Source organism: Patagioenas fasciata, chromosome 15 (assembly GCF_037038585.1).
Source record: "Patagioenas fasciata isolate bPatFas1 chromosome 15, bPatFas1.hap1, whole genome shotgun sequence".
NCBI classification, from domain to species: Eukaryota; Metazoa; Chordata; class Aves; order Columbiformes; family Columbidae; genus Patagioenas; species Patagioenas fasciata.
The window spans coordinates 9,284,677-9,302,495 of record NC_092534.1 but is presented as its reverse complement, the minus strand read 5'-3'; the positions used below and the strand labels follow the sequence as shown (position 1 = coordinate 9,302,495).

Below are 17,819 nucleotides of genomic sequence, written 5' to 3'. Positions count from 1 at the left end.
GGCATGATAATGAAGCATAAAATATAAAGAGAAGTTGTAGCCATTGCAGCTGTATTTTAAGTGGGGTCTTAACAGGGTTTTTAATATTTATCTTAAAGCTACTGGGCAGTGATCAGAAGCAAGACAGACACAGCAACTGTTGTGCCAGGGACAAATGGTTAGTAGGGTCTTGGGCAGTGCGGTGACAGGCAGTGCTGGGTACCTTGCCTCTGGTGCCTTGTGCTTCAGGAGGCAGGGCAGTCCCACTGCTTCAAAGAAGAGCTAAGCTTATAACTGGTTGAGAGAACTAAGCAGGCCTATTATTATGTGCTTCCTTCAGAGATTCCTTGTGACTGGCTGATGCTGCTGGGCAGAGCAATGAACTCACGTCGTGAAAGTGCATGACAGAGCCATTTCCAGAAGCTGTGCTGAGAAGTAATTTGTTTCTCCAAATGTAAGTTGGAAGTATAATGCATTATTTTGCATTCACTTGTGTTTAGTTCTGTAGGGTCCTAGAGGGCACTTAGACACATGGAAAGAATTATGTTCCGTATGCTAAACAAAGTTGAGCTAGCACGGAAGGCAAATTTAGAAGACGATGAAAGTAGATGGAGATGTGTGGGAACAGAGAGAAGTGTGGGCAGTATTTGATAAGATTTTGTAGGAGGATGAAAAAGTTCCACCTGTCTTCAGTATTTGTAGCAACCTTTCACTGTTGTGTGTGGGTCCTATGTAGTCTGTATATTTGGGCTCATGGTGCCCCTCTGAAGTAAAGCAGTGCTGATATTCCCATGTTTCTCCAGGGAAGGTGCGTCAGAGAGCAGGTGTTCATATGGTGTGAACAATGCTGGGGATTGAGAGGCTTTAGAAAAACAAGACCAAGCACAGGGAGATGGATTTGACTTCAGGAATTTCTTGCTGAAATATGAACTGTGATTTGAACTGAACATACCCTTTAGCACTGATAACTCAGTGGTGCACTATCAAAAGATATTTTAGGAATATAATGGGGAAACTTTCGTCACCAAAGTCTCTGCACTGCCCCATGGTTTTACCATTCCAGGGACCCAGGTGCCATGTGGGACATTGTTCAAGGAGACAGAGCCCTGCACAGAGGGAAGATCATTGTGGGGAGATCTTTCAGAAGGGGGGCTTGTGTGATGGGAGGATAAAAGAAGACAGAAGTTTGTGGACAAGTAGAGGTTGAAAAAATGGGAGATGATGTTGTAAGAGTCGGTCTCAAATGGAGCAGTATTTGCCATCCCGAGTCCATCACCGAATGTTTGTGGACAGAATTGATGCTGTGTGCTGTCTTAAAAACTCAGAAGGGCTGCACGGCTATATGAATAAACTTCATTAGCTTGTATTCAGGCTGTTGGCCTGCCTGTGACGATGTGAGAGAGAGGGTGAAAACCATGCTTGACTAGCTGGTTGATGGCTGATGGTAAACATGTTTGAATGTATCTACTTTTCTTCCTGGAGAAAGGTGGCTGGCAGCCAAGGAATGCAAAGGCTCTAGGTGCTGAACCCTGCAGCGGCTCGAATAAAGAGCAAGACCCAGTGACCCCCTGGGCATTGAGGGCACTGAGCTTGAAAGGGCTTTCTAGGGGTAAATGAAGGATATTAATTTATAGGGCTGCCAGTCAACAACTTCCCTGAGTTTTGGAGAACTTTCACGTCGCATGAAATAGTAGTGCCACAAATGCAGTGTTCGGTGAAGCCTGTTTTCTGACGAGTTTGTGTCTTGAGGGCAGCTTCTCTGTTCTCTGAAGACTAATAAAGGGTGAGCTCACACTGAACCATTTCTTTGTGTGAGGGTGCTATTCCACCTGAGCATGCATTTTCCTGAAGTGTATTGGAAAAGAAATTTCTCCAGTGCATGCAATTGTGTATCTCTCATTTTCTTATGAAACCAACCTAGAGCACTGGATCTAATGGAGTCTTCTTGTCAGGAGCAATGGATGGACTGAAAGACTGAACTGGGAAAGGACATGAAAGCATGAAAAGAGAGTGAGGAACTGCTGAGTGGGGGAATGGGCCATCACACAGTTCAGCTGTCCATATGGGTGTCCAGCAGCCTTTGAAAGGAAGTTAGTACTCATAGGGTAGGCAGGAGAGTGGCTGGAGGATCAATAGAGAATGCCAGGGACACACAGAAGGGACTTAGGCCGAAACCTGATCTGGGCTAGTAAAACTGTGGCTTTGCTGGTCCCACAGCAGTGCTGTTTGCCAGGGCTGCTTGCATGGAAAGCCAATAAGCCTGGCGAAGTGTGACCTCCTGTGGGTAAAACTGGGAATTACCATGGGATAATTAAGCAAATCCTTTTCATATCGTGCATCAGCATCTTAATGGGAGGTTTGCCCAGTGGTGTGGATCACCTTATCTTCCACCTGCAGCAGCCAGACCTGGTTACACCCCTCTGGATGTGGTGCTGATCGTCCTTCTGACGATGAGGGTGAGGCTAAAGCCAAAGGTGCCAATATTGGGAGTCTGCTGGCAGATGTTTTAATGCCACTAAAAGGGATGCTGTTGTGAAGGCATCCACACATTTCTCTGTGACTCCCTGAAATGCTCTGTGTATGCTACATTTTCTGTTTGGTTGGATGGGTTGGAGCCATCTTTTCCTGTTCCTTTGTCCCTTCCCTCTCCCCAGCTGTGGTACCTCCTACCTTCAAGGGACAGGCAGTCAGTCACCTTGTGGTACTGTGAAGGCCATGGGAACGATTAGGAGGGAAATAGCAGCCTTGTTTCTGTATGACTTTAATTCCTTTCTTCCACGAGGGGTCTAGGACATAGCTGTGTGATGACACGTATAGTCTGCTCTCAGCATATTGCATCAGGTATTGGGATGTGACGACTGCCTGTTAGTATCCGGCTTTGGCTGCAGGTCCTGCTGTTGCATTAGATACCTGGTATGGTCAGGTCTGTAGAGATCCTTTCAGCTGTTGGACACTTTTCTGGCACTCTTGACAGCTCCTGGCAGTCTGGAGGAAAAAAGTTCATTGCAGAGGGATCTTGCACATAGCAGTTTGCCTCCAGCCATGGAGTGTCTGCCTGATGACCTGCGGGGTCTTAGGGAATGGCTTATTTTCCCAGGGCTTTTCCTGAGAGGGCAATTTTGAAGGAGTTTGGTCTATTCTCCAGTGCGGGTGTATCGTATAAGCTCGAAGGACTGTTGGTGAGTCATATACTACAGACATGGGTGGAAGAATAACTAAATGTTGCTTGATTTATGCCTTGTGCTGTCTTTGATGTTTTGTTGGTCCCTTCCTTCCCCTGTACTCCTCTGCACCATCCCAAATGCAACACTGCCTCTTCTCAGGGGACTTACTGGTAGGCAAAACAGGATCTGTTTTTGGGGGGTTCTGATGTCCCTCATAGTGTTGTGCCTCTGCTTGGGCAGCTGGCTCTGGCTCTTGGGTGCCTTTGCCACATAACATGATGGTGTGGAATCAGCAAGGGCCTTGCAAAGTTCACAGCAGAGGTGGCTGGACAAGATAAGTGCAAAACTAGGCCATGATTCCATGGTTTTGCTTTCTGGAGACCTGAGAATAGGCTGAAACCACCTGGGTGAAGGATGAGAAGAGGGTGTGATGCCCAGAGGACCCCTGGCTGGAGTGGGTTCCTCTCCATCCCAGCCAAAAGGCCAGGACAGGTCCCTAGCTCAGCCTGTCAAGTGGGCTTTGCACCAAAATCATGGCACTGGGTGCTCTCAGACCTGTGTTCTCCCCTAGGGCAAAGCAGAACCTGCAATTAGCATTTCCAAAAGGTGTGAAGCAGAGCCAGAGCAAAAGCAGGCTTGGTGGGTGCTCCAACCCAGGCCTGGTCTTCACAGCCCTCGCACCTGCGCTGAAGCGTGAATTGCTACTCTGTGCTGGTGCCTCTCACCCCCTCTGCACACTCTGTTTTCATTAGCGTGTGCTCTTGGATTAAGGACCGTTCTCACTTCCAGCTGAACAAACACTTTCCATCGTGTGTAAAATCCAGCATGGTGCTAATAGGCGTCTCCCCCCTCCTTCCTCCCTCCACTCTGCCACCTTTTGTGCAGTTGGCAGGACAAAAAAGTGGCCCTATTACCTGACTTATTATCGGCACGGGACTGTAATTTATGGCACATGCTTGGTAAAGTGCCATGCTGAAAACATTTATGGCCCACTTAAAATCCTGCAGGGTGGTGGGGAGGGCGATGGCTGCGGAGGGGAAGCCAGTTGTTCCACCCTTGAAAAATACTGCACAGCCCAAAAGCTTCCCCTGCCTTCTGACAGCCACACTGTGGGTGGGCAGGCCCAGCATCTCTGCCCCATGGATGTCAGACCAGGTTGAGACACCAGTGCCTAAGACAGACATAAAGTCTTGTTCTCCTTAAGAAACACACAGTTTTGTCTCCCTTTGGACATTTAATTCCCCCTCTTTACTGCTTCTGGTCCTGTACAGTCTCACTCCTCAGGTCAGGATCTCAGACCCTGCTTTACTCATGTTCCTCACAGGTGTAGCACCTCCTCCTTCCTCCCCAGGCTCCAAGGCCCTGTCCTTCTGTGGAAGAACAAATGTCAGCCTGCTCAAGCTGCCCTGTGTACAGCAGATCGAGCACAGGAGCTGTAAATTACTCCTCCTGAAGGAAGGCCTTACAGCAGGTCAGCTGCTCTCTACCAACCAGGTTCATGCTCTGTCTGAAGCAAACAACTCAATCATTTACTTTGCCACTTCTGTACTTGACCTGGAAATGTGCTGTGGGGAGAAGGGTACAAATGAATCATCATTGCTGTCAGTGGGCTGGATTTGAGAAGCAATCTAGGGGGCAAGGGAAAGTCATTCCTGGCAGCAGTCACTTTTCCAGTGAATGAAGAGAGACTTCTGAGAAATGGGACTTTATACCCCAGTCTTGCGATGTGTGGTATGGAAATTTGGCATGGAAAAGTGTTTTTGACACTGAGCTGTTTGCTGATTACTGAAAAGTTAATGTTGACTGTTGAACTTCTCTCAGGAAAACATCATCGTTCATCTTTTAAAGGTATTTGGAGCTTGGCTGTCTGCCCTGTCCAGTTGTCGTGATTCAAAGGATAGGGAAGCAGAGCATTATCCAAACCATTTCACCAGCTTCAGGAGCACACTTTGCCTGAACTCACTTAGTTAGAGCATTTGCTTAGTCTGCAGTGAGCCAGGCTCTCTGTACACCATGGGGAAGGACCACATGGCAGTTTGTCCTCTTTCTTTGGGTTCAGTCTTTGCAGACTGCTGGGTGAAGAGCAGGTGTTATGAGCTTTCTGCTTCAATAGTGCTGTACGTGCTTCCATGTACTGGTGCTAAAGGAATTCTGGCTGTGGTTGTATTGCTGTGTAAGTCCCAGGTGCTTTCTGCTACCTGCTGTCTGAAGGTTTGCAAGATAAAACCTTGTGGGCTGGATGATACAAGGAGTCGTGTGATGCCCACAATGCCAAGGTAATGCCACTTCCAGAGTCATCACCCCTAGCTGCTGTTATTTCTGGACATCCTGTCCAATGGGTTCCAGGGCCGAGGTTTTGGTCTGGGAGAATGCCTTGAATTGGAGTTGTTCCACTCATGCTGTGGCTGGGCAGAGTGCGTGTTTTGGATGGCATTAATTTCCCCAAACAGTAGCTGTCTAGAAGTTTGCCATCTGGTGTAATTCTGTCCTTTAAGCTCCATCTGTGCTGTGCAGTGGGGAGAGACTGAAGCCTTCCGTGAGTGAATCAGCTCATTTGTCTTAAGCACTATTGGATGGAGCAGGTCGCTCTGGAGCTGCTTCTGTTTCTCCTCACTGGAGCTTAGATATTTAGATGCCAAACTGCCTGCTGAAGTCAGAGTAGGTGAAAGCCATCCCTTGCAGTTTTTGTGTGAGCGAGGGATGGTGGGAAGCTCACATCATCTGTGCGGTCTGAGCCACCTTTTGACCTTGTTCTGTTGACTGAGTTCCAGACACCCTGTGTCCAGGTCAAATCTCCACCTGGATCCTAGAAAGAGTCCCCTTTTCTCAGACGATGTGAAGCAGATGGGTGGCAATGCTAGCGCTGGATCCCATCGATAACAGAGAAGAACTGCAGTCTTGACATGCTTCAGTGGGTCCCTCAGGGTGAAAACAGTTTGGTTGATAATGAAACCTCTGCTGAGTGTGAGAGTATTCAATGGGAAAAGGGGGGAGGAATAGCAAAAAATACCTGTATTAAGAGGGTTCACTGTATGTGCACCTGATAAAAATCATAACATGGGATCAGCTTTCTTCCCTGCTTGCTTGGCTTTTGGCATGCATAACCAAGCTCTGGCAGGCAGGGCAAATTTCCTTCTCCCCAGGGTCGTTAAAAAAAGACCATTTCCCCATTTAAAGAGTGGGAGGGAGATGGGGATGGAAAGGGGAGCTGAGCCAGGCAGCAGGCTGGCCCTGCCCACGCTGCTTCGAGAACTAGCAGAGCCTTGGCTCTCCCACCCCCACCACTCTCCATGGCGTTAGGCACGTGGGATTGAGGGGGCTGGATGGGTATGAAAGCAAACACACATCTGGAAGTTCCTCCAGTTAATTGGGCAATTATTCATACCACTCTTGCTGGAAGCAGCCTGCTACTGCTGAGCCAAAACCAACAACAACAGACTGTGGGCGTACTCCATCCCCGCGCGGAGCGGGGAAGCATGTGTGGCGAGGTGGGGCTGCGGAGGGCAGGTTAAACATTGAGGGCATGGACCCACTCCTGGGCTGCTCTGTTTGGCTGTGGAGGTGGGTGGGGAGGACCCGGAGGCCCTGGATGCGGTGAGATGCTGGGGAAGCACTTGCTTCATGGTGCATGTGGGCCCCAGGTGGTGCGGGGAAGCTGCTGCTCTGGAGCACCATGAGAACCCAACTCAACCTGTGTCGGGTTTTATTAGGATCTTGGCAGGCTGTCGTGTCGGCGAAGGTAGTCCAGGCTCAGCTGTGCTTTGTAACACTTTACTCCTCGTAAATAGTGCATTCACTGCTGTTTCTGCCCAGCTTCCACCTGAGCAAAGCTCTGATAGCCCATATTCACCTTTTCCATCCCTCCTCCTTCCTCTTCCTCACATCCCTGGTTCCTCCTTAGTCCAACAGCAGTGTCGCTGCATGTCTCCATCCCCTGCCTGTGTCTGGTACTGGTGCTGTGCGGGTGAAACGCTGAGGGAGTGAGATGCTGACTGCCATTATTTGCTTGTGGAATGGGGGCCGGGTGTGAACGCTTTAGTGAGAGTGGCTTCCCCTGCCGAGGACTTAATGGACCTCAGCAAATCTTCAGGGAGATGATGTGCAGGAGTACCATGGACAACATCAGCTTTGGAGCATTGTGTCTTCTAATTTCTAAATCTGGTGGGATATAGGGTTCCTCTTGAGGCTGAATTCTCTGTGATTGCATATCAGTGGGACAGAGCACATCTTGAAAGCGTTTCTCTCGAACCATGGCTGACTGCTCTTTGAGTGCTTTGCCGTTCCCTCCTCGCCACCGAAGCTCACAGGAAGCATACCCCCTTCCAGCAGAATATCTGTTATTGATAAAAATGGTCTGCTTCTCTCAAATTGTGCCTGCCGCAAGGAGGTGGGGGTGCCATGTTTAGCCCATCTGCTTCCTGCTTTGCCTGAGAGTGTGTCTCTGGCACTGGGAGATATTGTGGCAGCCTCAGAAGTGCACGCAGCGCTGAGCTCCACCAGCGTAATTGCAGCCAGCTCCAGCCAAGCCCAGCTGGGATGTGGAAGGAGAAGAGTTCCCATTGTTGCCTTGTTCCTTGTGTTTTTCCCTCTTCTCTGAGATGAGTCTTCTCTGAAAAACTTTAGTGCCGTTAACTCAAGATCTTCCTTAGGATAATGTAAATCAGACAGAAGTTTGGCTCCAGGATGAATGTGTGAACGTAAGCAAGGCTGTACTGGGTCACACCATGGAGCTGTCTAGTGCAAGATCCTCTCCCCAGCATCGCTGGAGTGAGTGCTCTAGGAAAAGCCGTAAAACAATGCATGCATGGCATGTGTTGTTCTGCTTGTTCTCTGGCAGTCCATGGATGTGATGAAAAGTTTATCTAGTGGGTGATCAGCTAATATTTTGCATCTTTGTTTGTCCATTTTTGAAGTGCTTTAGAAGCAGCAATGGTGCTAACTCAGAAAGGCTTGGGGATGTAAAGTTCTCTGCATGGGATTTAGTAGTGGTCTCAAAAGTACCGTGAGGACATCTCACCATCAAAAAACACTGGAGAGAGGGGAGCACGATTCCCGGTTTTACAGGAGAGCGCAAAGAATTTAAATGGCTTATCCAAAATCTCAGTGGGAATCCTTAACAGAGTGTGGTGTTGAAACCAGATTCTTGGACTCCTATTGACTGTCCAGCCTTCCTCTTTGATAATCACCCACACAGAGATCTAAGTTAGGATGGGAACTGAGCATTGAGGAGCTAATGCAGAAAAAAACCCAACTGAAGTAGAAGCCTTCTTTACAGTCAAGATGGATGGCTAAGTTGTAGAAGGAGGATATTGTCCAGGTGGAGAAGCCAACCAACAAAACTTGCTCTTTGTTTAAGAAATGGAAACATTGCTGGGGATCCAGCTGAGGAAATACTATGCTGAAGGTGCTCAGAAAATCAAGGTATGTGGTGAACAACAAATGAGAGCGATACAATGTCAGGAAACAAGGAGTGAGTTTGGGACAGGATCCATTAGCCAGAAAGGATGGGCTAGAGCCGTCAGCCATGCTGAAGGGATGGGAAAGGTAGGAGGGTGTGTGGAGCTGGGCATTGAAATGGAACAGCCGAGATACAAGCACCAAGGGACAGCTCTCGCTCTCACTGAAGGGAATGGACCGACTCCCATTGACGTCAATGAGGGCTGAACTGGGACCCTTGCGAGAAATATATTGAACACAGACAAATTCAGCAAAGTCAAAACAGATGATGCAGGCCGCTTAATACAGTCACAGGGAGCTTGTTGCGAAACCTCCTAACGAGGCAGTTCTGTCAAGCAGCCATCTCCAAGCCCAATAGGCTCCAGCCTAGGAGAAGAACATGGAAGGCTGTGGTCCTGCAGAAGGCATACCGAAGATGAAAGGCACAAAGGGCATGGGATGGGTCCTCATTGTGCTTGAACAGGACCTCACTGGCAAGCTGGTTTGTGTGACCTCCTTAACTACCTCACTGCACCCCAGGTACTTTTTCTTCAGGCCTCCTTGTCCTACTGATGAAGCTTTTATGGAGCTGGAGGCGCGGACAGACTGGACAACTTACCACAGAGGAATATGCTGCTGTACATCAGCTGACAGTGGGGGGCATCTGTGTGCACGCCCTTAATCCATGGCACATGCAAGTCAATTTGAGTTAGCCAACGTGACAGAACCGCACTAAGCTGGCTGAAATGACCTTATTTGCATGGACTAAGCGAATGCACATGGACTGTAATGCTGACATGCAGTAACTGGTTACCGCATGATAGCCTGTGCCTGTGTTTGCGTTCAGTCTGTGACTCATCGCCCCAAACTCTTCCGTTGCTGTGTTTCTCAGTCCCTTGTTCCAGGTTCCCAGTACCCGGTTTCCTCTGCGTCAGGGATGTCTGCGGTCCTACCCCGGCTCCTTGTCTCTCCAGAAAGTAGTTTTGGCAGCTCTTCTATCCTGCTCTGTGGAACCACAACAATCCCCTCTGGAGACAGGCTCTCCTAGTTCTTTTCACGGCAAGGGTGCTCAGGCAACCAGCTCCCCGTGGGGACCCAGGTCACAGCTCAGAGCATGTCACCTCACTCCACAAATACTTGTCCCTTTCCAGCCCAGCAGGCCTCCTTTGGCACCATGACCTGCCTCTTCCCCATCTTTACTTGTTCTCTCCACTTGGAGAAAGCAGTGAGTCAACACAAGGTGCTACCCTTAGAGAGCAACAAAATGTGGAGCGCCCTAGCGAGGTCAGTGGGAAGATCTGGGCAATATCCTCTCTCTGGGACAGTGAGAGTTTAGAAAAGGTGAAGGACTTGAAAAGAGAAGCACCATGAAGTAACCAGTATGGGTTATGAAACTGAAAATAGAAGGAACTGAGTTAATGGATGCTCCTGAGGATGTGGGCCTCTGAAAGTGGCCTGATTTGTCAATGAACGAGTCCTGGTTCAGGCTGAACAGCAGAGACTTCAGTGAAGCTGCCCTTACTTTACATCGTGTTGAAGCAGAATCCAGTCCTGAAAGTCTCATCTCCCCTAAACCTGGATTTGCATGTCCTAGATGTGGTCTGAGAGAAGGGACAGATCTAAATCAACTGATTTGCAGCTGGAAAATTCAAAGAAATGGGAAGAAAGTACTGGGATGGAGACAGGCAGGGGGCATTGTTGCTCTTGAAATGGTTCTGTACTGTATGTGCAGCTCGGATGTTTTGGGAAGGGTGGAATTTCATCCTTGATTCCCCCTGGATAGACTGGGCTGCAACTTTGCCTTCCTTTTCATCCTGGATCCACTGAAATAGCAGCCTCTTGGACAGGGATCAGCTTCCTTGATGTAAGAGCAGTGCTGTGGGGAGGCGTCCAAGAGGGAGCTCCTGAAGAGGAGGCAGAAGCAGGGACAGGCTACATGCAGTGGACATTGAGGCATTGCCTGAGCTTTCAGGAATGGAGTGAAGAAAGCCAAAGGTTTTAGTTTTGAGCAGGCTCAGAAGCTCACAGTTAAGCCAAGGAGGTCTCTTGCTCTGCCTGCTTCCCTTACCTTTAAAGGGGATGAACTATTCTTGTGCTTCCAGGAGAGTGTTCTTGAAAAACTCCCAGCACTCATTAGCTGCTTTATCCTCCATGTAAGCTTCCCATGAATTCCTTCCAACTGATCCCTGAGTGAGCTAAAGTTTGCTCTTCTAAAATCTAAAACCTTTGTCTTAGTATTAACCTTCAGTGTGCTTAGCATGATCCCAAACTCCACAATATTATGGTCACTGAGATATTACCAAGCAGTTTTTCTTGGTTTGTGAGTAGCAAGTCCAACAGTGCCTCCTTACTGGTTGGCACATCTGACATTTGTGTGAGGAAGCAGTCCTCTGTGTGTTCCAGAACTTGATGGATGACGTGAGCTGCTGTATTGTTTGTTCTTCCAGCAAATGTCAGGGTAGTTGAAGTCACCCATCAGAACTAGGTTCTGTTGCCCCAAAGCTTGTGTGACTCAAGTATTGCTTTGTCAGCCTTACCATCTCGGTTTGGAGGTCGATAGCAGATTCCTACTGTAAGACCACCCTTGGATATGACTCCTTGGATCTTGACCCAGAGATAGGGCTTCCACAATCACCGTAATCAGCTTCTATACATTCCAAGTTCTCACACCAGTATGAGCAATACTGTGTTTTGCAGGCAGTAGTCCCCCATCAGCGTTCCTACTTTTCCTTATTCATGGGCACATCATAGAGTGAAGTGTTATTATTTATAAAACTGATTTTTCTCTCTCCCATGTCTCTTTATAGCAAATGCTGTTCCTCTCCACATCCCACGACCATTCACCTCCTTCGCATGTCTGTATGGGGATGTTTATTGACATGACAGCATGCAGCAGTCAGTGCTGCCAAAGTCAATGCATCCCGTGTCTGTTTAGGGCAGACTGGGGCTGTCAGCTTTGTGTCTCCTGAGAGATACCAAGGCTGTTTGTTGACTTTGCCCTTGGCCGGTGTTAGATAAACAGTGAACTTGTATTATTTTTGTGCTTCTTCCTATGAACAGCTCAAGTGCTGCGGTGGGCACATCAGTCACTGACATCAATTGTTTCCCCTGGATCTTGTTCTGAGTGTTTGGTGAAGCCTGGAGAAAAGACACCATTAACTTTAAAACCTGCCTGAAAGAGTGAGAAAATCCTGGCCCTTCCTGCTCTTCTGAGGCCTGGGCATGCTTGATGCTGCTTGGCATTTTTGGGTGTTTGTCTCCCTCCATCCGGTACTGGCATTCTTGGTCATTCTGTTTCTCAGCATTAACCTCTCTGTTTTGTGGTGGTGGCAACCTCAATGCAAATCCAGAGGCAGCAAGTCTGAGCAGCCAGCTCAAGGAAACCTCCACTCCCAGGGTTCTGTCTTCTCTGGTGGATCCTCTGATGTCCTGGAAAATGTGACTCCCACCTAAAGCTTCTGCATGAGGAGAATGTTTGGGGAAGATCTGTGTACTGTTTTCTGGTGTCTGATAGAATTTGAGCCCTCAAGACAGCTTTCTGTTTGGGTTCCTCCCATACAATTGGTAGAAGAGAGGGACCTCGTGTTAGAAATTGAGTCATGCCATTAGCTTCTTGACCTTTCGGTCAGATTTGGGTGAAACTTGCCAATGCGTTCCTGAGCTGTTGGGCATGGACAAACAAACACATATGATGTGATTGCTTCTGTTTTCTTTCTGTTGGAAACCAGGCTAAAACAGCCAGCTCCACCATTCACTATGGGATGTGACCAGAAGCATTGCAGAGGTAATAAGAACTACGCTTCCCAGTTCCTGGACAGGATCTTTTGTTGGTGTAAGCTAGTTCTGTGCCATTGGAACCAGCTGACAGACGCTGATCTGCAGCAGCTGGCTTGAAACTGCAGATCCTGCTGCACCGGGGTTTCAAAGAACTTTCCTAAGGCATGTGTAGGTAGCCAGAGGAGAAAACTGTGTTAAGAAATGTTTGGTTTTGGTCTTGGGCTTTTGCCAACAGAGAGCAGGCTCCCCTGAACACAATGGAGATGCAGAAGTGAGACCACTCGTTTTCCCAGGTGCTGGACTCTTTCAAAGCGAGTCACAGCAAAGCAAAGTGACCTGATGTATGCTGGCCCTTGTGGGTTGGCTTGCTGGAGAGAGGTGCCTCCCGCTAGAGGATGAAGATACTGTGAGAAGTGACCCATGTAGTTTTTGGTCTTATCAGCTTTCCTGTCTACCTAGGATTTTTGTTTGTGGCAGTAAAGTAAAAGTTGGAGGCCAGCCTACTCCTGCAGCACAGTCTATGCTTTGGTTCTTCACACTGTATCAATGAATCTATGCCTCATCTGCGGGATTAGAGCATGTCACAGTTCCCTTACAGGCCGTGTGTCCAGCTTTCCTTCCCACAAAGCTCAGTGAGGCAGAGGGCAGGTCAAACAGTCTGTAGCTGGTGTGGGTGATGGTTAGCACAAGCAACGTATTAAGAACCACAATAACGGTGAACAGAGTAGCTGCTGTGATATGATTCAAGGCTCTTTGAGAAGAACAGAGGAGATAAGGAAAACCAGTCAAAGTGTCCTTGGAAAGATAAACAGAACAAAACAAAGCAAGTTACAGTTGAGTTAGGAAGAACAACAACAACTGCCGAGAGCAGCAAAGGTGTTTCTAGACAAAGTACTGCAAAGATTTTATAAGGGAGCCAGAATAAAGAAACCATGAGCACTGGGCAGGCTGTGACTTCCACTGAGCCCGAAGGAGAGTTGGCTGAGCTCTCCAGCACATAATTTCGACATTCCTGATGCTCTGCGAATGTCTGCCCAGCACCCCAAGGTCTCGCTAAAGGCAGCATATATTGCTGCTTAAGGCTGTATGTGAATCCAGGACAGTATGCTGACTGTTCAGCTCCTGCTGCCTTGACTTACTTGGGCATCAATAGCAAGAGGGATGGCTGTGTTATCCTTCTTCTGTGGAGATGTGATGTGACTTGATTCCCACCAAATACTAGTCCTGAAAGGTGTTGCTGGGTCCTGCAATTCAGGCACAGTTACTGTCTCTCTGGACTATCTCATACTGCTCAGTCCTCAGCACCGAAACCCTTGGAGGTGGCAAAGACGAAGAACTGAAAGACTTTAGATTACCAAGGATACTCTTTCTGGCTGCTTGTTTTCTATCATGGCCAGTCACACTGCCTGTCACACTCTCTGTACCTATCCATTGCCCCTCTGCTCCATCCTATAGCCTTCCTGGTGCTATGATGCCAAGAGGGTAGATACACTGCCAGGGATGGAGGTTTCTGCTCCACTGACGCTGTCTGTGAGCTGTCTGGTTCCTTGTGCAGTCCCTGCATGGCAGCTCCATGCACTGCGGTCATGGAGCTGTTTCTGGAGCCAACTTATGGTCACAGCTCTCAGTGCATTTGCCACTGCGTGCAGCATGCATTCAGTCGTGGATGGCAACTGGCAGTTGTGCTGAGCCGCAGTAATGCGGCTACTTGTCAGCATAGTCTTGTGGCTGCCTGTGGACATATCTGAACAGCCTTGCCCTAGAGGCATGTGCTTTTCCATGTGGGTCTCTCTCCTCCCAAGTGCCCACCCTGAGGGGAATGGGCAAAGTGACCTCCAGAGGTCCCTCCCAGCCTCAGCCATTCTGTGATTCTATGAAGAATCACCCCTGCGCAGGGGAGGATGTGCCTGTAAGAGGTGGGATGGCACGTGGGATTGATGTCTGTGGGGTGATGCTCCTCTGGTGTGGCTGGCAGCCTTAAGTATTGTGAGTTGAAGAGGAGAAGTCAAGTGAGGCTTTTACCAGGAAATGAGCTCAGGGAACTGGGTAATCAAGTGATAAATTTTTCGTTTGTGTAGTGCTGTGTGTTGTGCCCCTGTGTAGGAGCTAGCCCAGAGGCCAGGAGTGCTTTAGAAAAAACAAGACAACAGAGATGTGCCTAGGGGCCATGAAACACAATCTTGAGCATCCAAATGTTTGCCTTTGTAATGCCGCTCCTGGGAGCCTTGGCTGCTCGAGATGCTAGTATGTGTCTCTTATCTCAGCCAGGCAGGCCGAAACACCCAGACACTGTAAGATTTTTCTTCAGAACCAACCTGAAAATCTTTCTTTGAGACTGCATGTACACCAGCCTCCCATGGTCAAGAACTATCCATTTATAAAACCATTTTGCAGAACCATGGGAAATAGAGATGCTGAGGTAACTCACAGGTGTTGCTGGAGGAAATGTTCTCCCTCTGAAAGCGCTGCCCCGGATTTGGGCTGTGCTGGACCACAGTAGTTCATGGTTCTCATCAGGATCCTTGCTTTTCAGTGGATTCACCCAAGGCCGCCGTCTTGAATTGTCCTCAGCTTCAGCATGCCTTCTGCTCCCTCCCATCTGAGGGCATACACTAGCTGGCTCCAACATCACCTGCAGTCACTGTGTAAGAGGTAGAGGAAGGAGACTGTAAGTAACATGACAGAGGTTCATCAGGATGCTCCTTCCCACCCTCCAGATAAAGCCACTGAGGCTGTCTGGGATGTTTTGGTGTCTGGAAAAACATCTGCAAGATGAGGTGAGTGATGCTTGATGACTCCTTTGCGATTTCAGGGCAGAGCACAGCGAGTTGTGTGTGTGTGTCTTAACAGAGACACCCTTGGAGCTGACCTTGCTGCACACCAGCTCTCTGCATGTGCACACCTGTGGATGCATCCTACCAAAGGGAAGGATGGTGTCTTTATGCTTTGCAAACCCTTTCTGCTTGGAGCTGGGGACAACCAGGGCTGAAATAGAGGGACAACACAGTTGTGCCATGTGGCACCTTAAGTTCATGCTATGTCAGGACCTGATGAGGACCCTGCCTTCCTGGCTGAGCTCTCTCTCTGCCTGTATGTGGATGCTCCCCTGGTTGCAGCAACCTGCTCTGTCTCAAACACAACTGCCTGTGAGTAGGCCCCAACACAGACCCGTGGCTCCATCAATACCTCCTGCACTGGGAGTGCATCTCCCTGGAGCTGGGCTTGCCCAGGGAAGCTGGTGTTGGACAAACACACACAGCCACTGATTGTCTGCAAGCCGTGTTCACTGCTGTCCCTCACATGATGCTCTGGCTTTGCTACCAGCAGACTGGCCTCCATCTGCATGTCTCTGTGTCCCGAAGCATTAACTGACTTACACCAATGAGACCAGCTGAGCACCAAGAGTCAACAAAGGGTTTTTTTGTCTGTTCACACAGTACTCGGGTTCCCACCGTGCTCACACATGGCATTATGAGCAGGGCAGGCGTACAATGTCAAGAAGACAAGGATCACTGGTGATGGGACAAATGCTGGAAAGAAATGGTATGGTCCCAGAGCAGAGAGAAACAAATAGAAGTTGCAGAGAAGACAGTGAGGAGCTGCTTCAGAGGAGCCTCCTGCTGAGCCACGAAGGCCTGTCTGATGCTTCATCAGCCAAGTTCTCAGACAGCGCCCAGATGCGGGCACTGAACTGCTTGAGGACAGCAGTGAGGGGGGCTGTTACAGACCTGCACCCACAGCTGGTGACCCACAACCTCTGGAAAATGCTGCTGCCGATCTGTGTGCGACCCTCATGGCACACCTGGCTGAGGCAGCCATGGAGACCCACTTTGGCATAGGAACGGGGGCCCAGGAGGGAGCAGCATCCCAGCCACAGTGCTGCTGGCAGCACAGGCTGCCAGGGAATTACGGATTAATGTGGAACTGATCTGAGATGAAACACTTTGGATCAGGAACACAACCAAAAATATTTTGAGTCGGATCAAACTGAACCAAACAAATCTGTTTGTTTCCTGCTTTCCCAGCAGACAGTCAGTCTTAAAGGTCACTGAGCTGAGAAGTGTGGCAGGGCACAAGTGGATTTTCCCTTAGAAAATTACAGTGACAGAAAATTCTTTACCAGCTTTGCCCTAGAGGCGAGGAAGGGCGTGATTCACCTCTCCCAGTTTTAGGCTTCTTTGTGAGGAGCTGAGATTGAGAGCCCTAAGATGAACAGAGTTGGGCATGTCCAGAGGGGAGCAGACAGAGAGGTCCTGTCTCCCCAGGGGACATGGCCAGCAGGAGTGAGACTGGTCCCATTGCATCCTCCTGCATGCTGAGTGGAGGCTGGGACTCCTCAAAGCTGTTCTCTCAAAGGCTGACTTTTGGGAATTGGGAGCCTTTCCAAACTTTGGGGACTGTGTCAATATGGCATGAAGGTATGCAGACAGGTTTAGGCAGACAGGGACGAGAACAGTCAGACATACTCCTTCCAGGAACTGTTTTTTTGATACCTCCCTGTATTATTGGCCAGCATCATCCAGTGATTCAGAGACAGAAAACTGCAGGGGAGGCTTTGTAATCATCACACCTGCTAGTCCCCCATTCTCTCCCCAAAGCAGAGCCCCTGTACTCTGATCAATAACCCCACGGGCATGCTGAACCCTGGGCCAGGCAGCTGGTGAAGGCTGGAGCAGCTGCTGTCATTCACCTGTGTCTTCCTGCAGGCAGCCACGCTGGAGGAGATGCTACATGGCTGCGGAGCTGCTGGCTCCCACCCGACGGCAGGTCCCCTCTGATTCAAACCTGAGGTTTCTCAGCTCTGCGCTGTGAACTCAACTCAGCAGCCTGCCAGTCCCTGAGATGATCTTGCGCACCAGGTTTTTCTGCAGGTGAGAGCAGTCTGGAAGGCCACACAGCCGTGGGAGAGCAGCAGCCAGGCACAGGCTCCCAGCAAGGTGCGCTGCTCCACGCAGGGCCAGCTGCAGCCCATGCTGGCTGCTGGGAGACTGTCCGGTGCTGCAGCTTCCCACAGCCCTGCTCTGCTGGTTCCTGTGGGAGCTCGGCTGTCCCAGGCAGGTGCGTGCAAGGGAGCGGGCCCAGGACATCCGCTCTGCACCCGGGGATGCTACTGCTGCAGAAGCAAAGCAGAGGCCAGACACGTATATGTGAAAGCAGCTGTGTGCATGTATAGATGGGTGTAGGGGGCTACTCAGTCTGCATCCTTCACCTCTGCTGGTATACTCGTGTCTAATTGATGCAGTCAAGTTTCTAAACTAAGAACAAGCAGTTAAAATTTGGCAATGTCTCTTTAATTCAAAGAGCACTTTTAAGATGTTCAGATGTATTTGGCAACTGTGGTCTGTTTTTATTAGTAAAATGATAGCATATGATATCTAAGTCTGTTTTCATTGCCCTTGTTGAAAGAGATGCCAAATGCAAATCCATTTAGAGAAGCGAACCGGATTTATAAACTTCCTTTTG

At 49.2% G+C, this 17,819-nt stretch overlaps 1 protein-coding gene across 2 annotated transcripts in view; it reads left to right on the top strand.

Annotated features, from left to right (window-relative positions):
- LOC136108923 (uncharacterized) overlaps positions 1-17,819 on the top strand; it is a 19,827-nt gene extending 2,008 nt beyond the window's left edge. The window contains exons 2-4 of one of the 2 annotated variants that reach the window (XR_010652432.2): positions 99-157; positions 320-433; positions 14,890-17,819. Coding sequence is in view for 1 of the 2 variants with exons in the window: in XM_071815373.1 (XP_071671474.1) it covers positions 320-332 (13 nt within the window). In the remaining variant the exon portion in view is untranslated. The remainder of the gene's footprint in view (positions 1-98; positions 158-319; positions 434-14,889) is intronic. The other variant, XM_071815373.1, reaches the window with a different exon arrangement.